The 5,931-nt window shown below is 41.4% G+C and overlaps 1 protein-coding gene across 6 annotated transcripts in view; it reads left to right on the top strand.

Annotated features, from left to right (window-relative positions):
* ARHGAP24 (Rho GTPase activating protein 24) overlaps nucleotides 1-5,684 on the top strand; it is a 407,100-nt gene extending 401,416 nt beyond the window's left edge. For all 6 annotated transcript variants that reach the window (XM_019552870.1, XM_019552872.1, XM_019552874.1 and 3 more), the window contains one exon: nucleotides 5,049-5,684. In XM_019552870.1, the coding sequence (XP_019408415.1) occupies nucleotides 5,049-5,292 (244 nt within the window). In that variant the 3' untranslated portion in view covers nucleotides 5,293-5,684. The remainder of the gene's footprint in view (nucleotides 1-5,048) is intronic.
* The last annotated feature ends 247 nt before the right edge of the window (nucleotides 5,685-5,931 follow it).

Genomic DNA, 5,931 nt, shown 5'->3' with positions numbered 1-5,931 from the left:
TACAGAGTGACTTTGGGTTTTTTTTATCAGGGATTTTTCAGTTTTCCAGTAGGGAACACCAGAATTCCTGCTAGGGAGGCCAGTGGCAGGACCCACTTTCTCAGAGCTGGGACCTTGGATGCATCTGGCTGTGTGTTAGCAATAAAAACCTAGGATTCCAGACTAGCCCAGGGATTGACACGACACCTCGTTTGATGAGTGACAGAAAGGCTTTATTTACTACAAGTATTTAAAATTAAGTCAAGTGAGCCCAAACTAAATCAAAGTACAGTAATTAGCTATAAAGTGATGATTTCTCACCAAACAGACGATGAAGAAGTGGTCTATTTCTCTTCAACTTTCAAGTAAGTCAGGTGCATCAGCAACTGGTGTTAGAGAGAAGCGCACACACTGTTTGCTGTGTTACTGCCTTTTTATACCCTTAGTTTAGCATCTTCAAAGCATTCTTTTAGTTGTGCAAAAAAAGAAAGAGTCCCAAGCAGTAACTGACAGGAAAAACCTGCTCATTACTGATTATCAGAAATTTTTAATTTGAATGAGTCTTTCTTTGGTGACAAGAGGGTATCCAGTTTGAAACATATCAAGAAACTGATTAACAGGCAGGAAAAACATACTAAATCAGGAGGAGACATCTATTACATATGGAGAATGTCTCTTCCTGCACATAAACACGAGTTAGTCGCAAAAGAAATATTTACCATACTAATTAATCAAGGATATGGTTACATACCAGACAACTAAGAGTCTGCTTGAAATCATTCTGAATATAGCTGTAAGAGATACTTCATTATTCCTTCTTAGATGGCCTAGCCATGGACTTGCATCCTCTTGCAATATGCAGTTAGCATTATTATTCTGCGTTTTAACTTTTGTGAGTAGGCCCAAGCTTAGCATGAGTTTCAGAGTCATCACTGTGGCTGACCTCCTGGACAAATAGGGCCAGGAGGACATGCTTTGACAGTTCAAAGCAGGCCACCACACCTGGAACATCTTCCAGGTGATAGCTGCCCTGATGGCCGGGCAGGGGGCACAAATGGCAGTAGTGCCGCACAAAGGTCAACCCTGCAACCACAGTCCACTGGCAGTTTGCCCAGAGGGGTAGATGTCTCTACTGGCTCTGCAGTCCAATCCGATTCTAGCAGGTGCACTTCAAGTCACAGCCAGGCATTGGCCCCAACTGCCAGACTGCTGCAGTGGATAGAGTGTGAAGGGAACTCTCAGGGATGCTTCAGCAGTTGAGCTGGCACAAGTGATAGTGTTCCCAGGTACCAATTGGCTGGGCCCCGGCAGCTCCTGAGAGCTAGTAGCCCTGAGGTACTTACCAGGGTGGCTTTTTATACTGCTGGGGCCAGGACAGGGTAGCTTTTTATACTGCTGGGAACAGCACAGGTGCTGGCCCCAGGCTCTAGCTCCCCCTGTCTGAAGATCCAGGAGGAGTCAGGCAGGGTTATTTTACCCCAAGTGCCAGAATTTGCTCCATGACAAAGTGCATTTTCCGAGCACGTGCGCTGAAGCAAAAAGCCCCAGCTCAAATTTGCACCGCTTCTATTTGAGCTGCTGCAAGCTGTGTGAATGCGCCTCTTGAGTACAACCATGGACTACCAAGATCAGGAATAATGGGGAATCAATGAAATATCTATAACTTTGTTTTTTGTATGATTTGGATGACACTTGACAAGGTGGTAGACTCTGCTGAGAGCATGAAGCCTGCCAAGTTTCAAGAGGATAAGTGCAGGGGTTTGGGAGGAACTGCACCCCAAATTCTTGAAAGCAAAACTCATATCACATGTATGTATTACACCACAGGGGGGTGAAAACTGCAGGGGTGGTGGGCCACCATCCTTGCAGTTTTCACCCCCCTGCGGTGTAACACAGGTGTGACGTGAGCTTTGCTTTCAAGAATTTGGGGTGCAGTTCCCCCCAAACCCCTGTACCTATCACCTTGAAGCGTGGCAGGCCTTTTCACCTCACTGATGTTCTTGAATCTTGGCAGACTTCATGGTCTCAGCAGAGGCTACCACCCCTGCAAATTTCATCCAAATCAGACAACAAAAACCAAAGTTATTGATTCCCCATTATACTCTATGGCTGGATCTCCAAAGCGGCTCCGAAGCTTTTCCTAAGTGCTTTGGAAGCTTCAAACTGCTTCGGAAAGCCTAAAGAATCCAGTGCTTTGATCTGGATATGCTTCTTCAGACACAGAAGCATCTGAAGCGTCTCCAGATCCGAAGCACAGTCCAAAGCCTCGCACAGCCCTACTGAGCACCACATATCCTTGGGACAACGATTGTCAGTGATTTTCATGCCTGCCCTGCCTGCTGGGCTGCCTTGAGATCCTTTCAAGGGTGCGGCAGGGTGTCACACAGTGTTAGGGGACAAAGTGCCAGGGACATACTGTTAGGTGTTCAGACATAATTTACAAGATAAACCCAGGTTTTTTTCAATAGGAATCCATGGTTTAAAAAACATTCTGACCTTCTGTGGTCTTTCTGAATTCTTTGCAACAGAAGAATTGCTCTAGTATTTTTCTGTAGTCAAAAAATGCCTGAAAACTAAGAGCTGGCATTTTGCAAGAGGGGCCTTGAATCTATCAAGGATTGCCTTGAGTCTAAAAATGTTGAGAACCACTGCCTTGGCTCACCCTCAGCTCCAGGGCCCTAATGCATTACATTGCCCTATCCCCTGGGACAGGCCCAGAATGCAGAAGCCAGAGCACAGAGAGGGAGTCCAATATTTCCAACTGCTGTTGCAGCCAGCGTGATAGTGGAGAGTGGCTGAGAGGCAATATCCCATGGGGGTTGCAGCTTAATGCTTTATGGGCTACGTGCAGCCCATGGACTGCCAGTTGGACAGCCTTGGTTTATGGAACTGACAAAGCTGTTGGGTTAGAAACAAATCATGCTGAGACTAACTCTTAATAATTTTGTTTAGCAGGCACATCTGTGGTAGAGAGTACAAGGTCTTCTCCAAAAATGTAAAGCTATCATTAGAACATCCACAGTGTAATAAAAATGCAGATCCATAGATTGACTATATACAAGCATGCTGAAATGCCTGATCTGCTTAAAAGCTATAGCAAGCATGCTGTTGGCAAATACAAAAACAGGGGCTTTGTTATTAGAGTTGTTTCATAGCTGTGACTTTGCATAACTATATTTTTTAAGTGAGAACAAAATTCAAAGCAACTTTTCCAGGAGTTTTAAGTTACTTGTTGAAATACTGCTTGGCCACAAATCTACTGTTTCTGCCTTCTGAGCTAGGTTCTGCCTTCTGTGCTGGGCTCTAGAAACTAGGAGGGCAATGTATCTCTGCTATTGTAATTCTTCAGTTGTGTCCCAAGTCCCTTAAGGTTGGAAGGTATTTCAAATCACTTCTCCATATTCTTTATGTATCCACCACCCCGATGGAAGGCCCCATTCCTAGCACAACTCAAAGCAGCTGTGAGGCAAAGTTAAATTAACATAATCCCTGTCAATGAAACCAAGGAGCAGTCATAGAACCTGCAAGGTTGCAGTAGCAAAGATATAACCCAAACTGAAGTGTGATGCATACAGAGAATTTAAGTACTGATCTACTTGTTGCCCGTCCTTCCACAGATCCTATTGTGAGCAGCCAGTTGGACATAGGCATAATTCAAACTGCCACCAACTTAAACAGCAGATTGGTCTTGAACTTATCTCTAGCTCCATACTGACAAGAAGTTGTTTTTGCTTAATGCAGCAATCCCAGATGCATAAGTAGAAATAGGCTTTCTCCTTCTCCTTCTCCTTTTTAAATCCTGGCAGGAACTGTATTTCTTCCCTGTCACTGTGTGTGAATCTTTCACGTGCAGCTCAAAAGCTGTTAAAGTAGGTGAAAGTGAGTGTAAAAAGGAGAAACTCTGAATATTATTTTTAACAACAGTTTAACAGCCATTAATTCACTAAGCACATAAACAAAGAGTGAAATGTCTGTGCAGAGAGGAGGATTCTCACACAAAAACGAAAAGCATTAGTAGGGTGGGTGACTCAAGGAGTCAATAAAATCCAGCTCTGAGCCTTCTCAGTGTACACAACCATATGGAGTGCAATATATTGTTGTCAGAGCCAGTGCTTTTCAACAGAATGGTATGGTGGACTTGCAAACAGGAGACATTGCCTCTGTTTCTATTTTGCTCATTGTCTATATAATAAGCTGAATTTAAGCAATGCAATAATAGCTGCTGACACTAGGCTGCCACAATTGCAAAGGTACACTTTGCTGTTCTATAGCTACATCTCTCCCAATTTTCAGAGCTGTGTGATGAGACTGGGATGCCATCAGTGATGTTTGACATTATTAAGTATTGAATAATACCATCAGTAAATTGATGTTCTGTATAAACCCTCAAATACAGTGGTTTGTTTCGGTCTTTTTTTAACATGTCAATTGCAATTACATCACTTGCAATATCTTTCAAACAGGAAATTAATAGAGCAGCAATATTCTCAAATGTGAAAAGAGTATAAATCAAGTGAAAAGACTAGACTATCCATGGCCATCTTTCTTCCCTTGCCCTAGATTTTGAAATAATGTAACATTATTTGAAAGTAAAATCAACCAAAAGAGAAGGAAGGGAAAAAATCTTCTTTTAATTCTTCTCCTGGCTGTCTCCCCCATGTACCTGTTCAGTGATGCCATTCTATCTTAAATTAGGTGAAGATTCCACCATTCTTTATAAAAGGTAATTAAAAAATAAATACAGGTCTCCCTCACTTTATGCTGTACATGCATTCCTGGAAAATGGTGTATAACTTGAATTCGCATTAAGGGAGCACAGATCCACACAGAAGACTATATAGTTGGTGCACATCATATAACGAACTTTTAGCATAAAAAGTAAGAGCAAATAAGAGCAAATTCTCACATACAGGACCCACATAAAGTGAGGGAAGTAATCAAGTAATAAACCAGTTATTTGTAAGTGCCACTGGAAGCAACTCATTCTAAGCTTGGATCTGTCATCCTGAGTTTGCCTGTCTAATACATGGAATGTTTTAGCCAAACTTATTCAAGTTTTGTTTCTACAGCTTGGAACAGAGAAATCTCACCCTGGAAACAGAAATGATGACCCTTCACGAAATGCTAGATCAAGAGAGGAAAAAATTTACAATGGTAGAAATCAAAATGCGCAATGCAGAGCGGGCAAAAGATGATGCAGAGAAAAGGAATGATATGCTGCAAAAAGAGATGGAGCAGTTTTTCTCGACATTTGGGGAACTGGCTGTGGAACCTCGCAAACCAGAGACAGGCAACTTGGTATGGCTCCAATAAGCATTCATAATCAAAACTGTGGGATTTTGGGAAGCATTAGCTGGGTATTAGACTGCATCAGGTGGCTGGTCACCTGACTGAGGCTAGCACTCAACATAAGGTTGTAAACCCTTGAAGGAAGAAACCAAACAGAAATTAACTACCCATGTCTGCAACGTGTACGTATCAAGTTATATTCTTTAAATGCTTCATGATGCTACTGTCAAGTGTTACAACTGGATAATGTGTATATAGATTTAAAAAATCATCGTAAAGAGAGCGAGAAATGCAGCTCAAGAGATATTTTAATGCAAGGCTTGTCTTTAAATTTGTATACTGAAATGTTGCTGCAATCAAGCTTTATATCAAGGCACTTAACATAATAAAGTATTTTTGGCATTGTGTTACCATCAGCTTATTTTGTATATCTAAATTTTTGTTGTTTTGTTTTTATCCCCTTTACTGGGGAATGAGATAAACAAAAAATATATATAATGTCAGTTATTAAAAACAAAAGATTAATGTGTGACTGTACTATTTGTGCCAATAGATTTGCCATGACCAAAAAAAATGTAAATAATTTTATAAAAATATAACATGATCAACTGGCTAGTTTGGGACTTTTCTCTTTTGATATATATATATATATATAGTGTTATG

The sequence above is a fragment of the Crocodylus porosus genome, unplaced genomic scaffold (assembly GCF_001723895.1).
Source record: "Crocodylus porosus isolate Cpor-Errol unplaced genomic scaffold, CroPor_comp1, whole genome shotgun sequence".
Lineage (NCBI taxonomy): Eukaryota > Metazoa > Chordata > Crocodylia > Crocodylidae > Crocodylus > Crocodylus porosus.
This window is presented reverse-complemented; position numbering and strand designations above follow the sequence as displayed.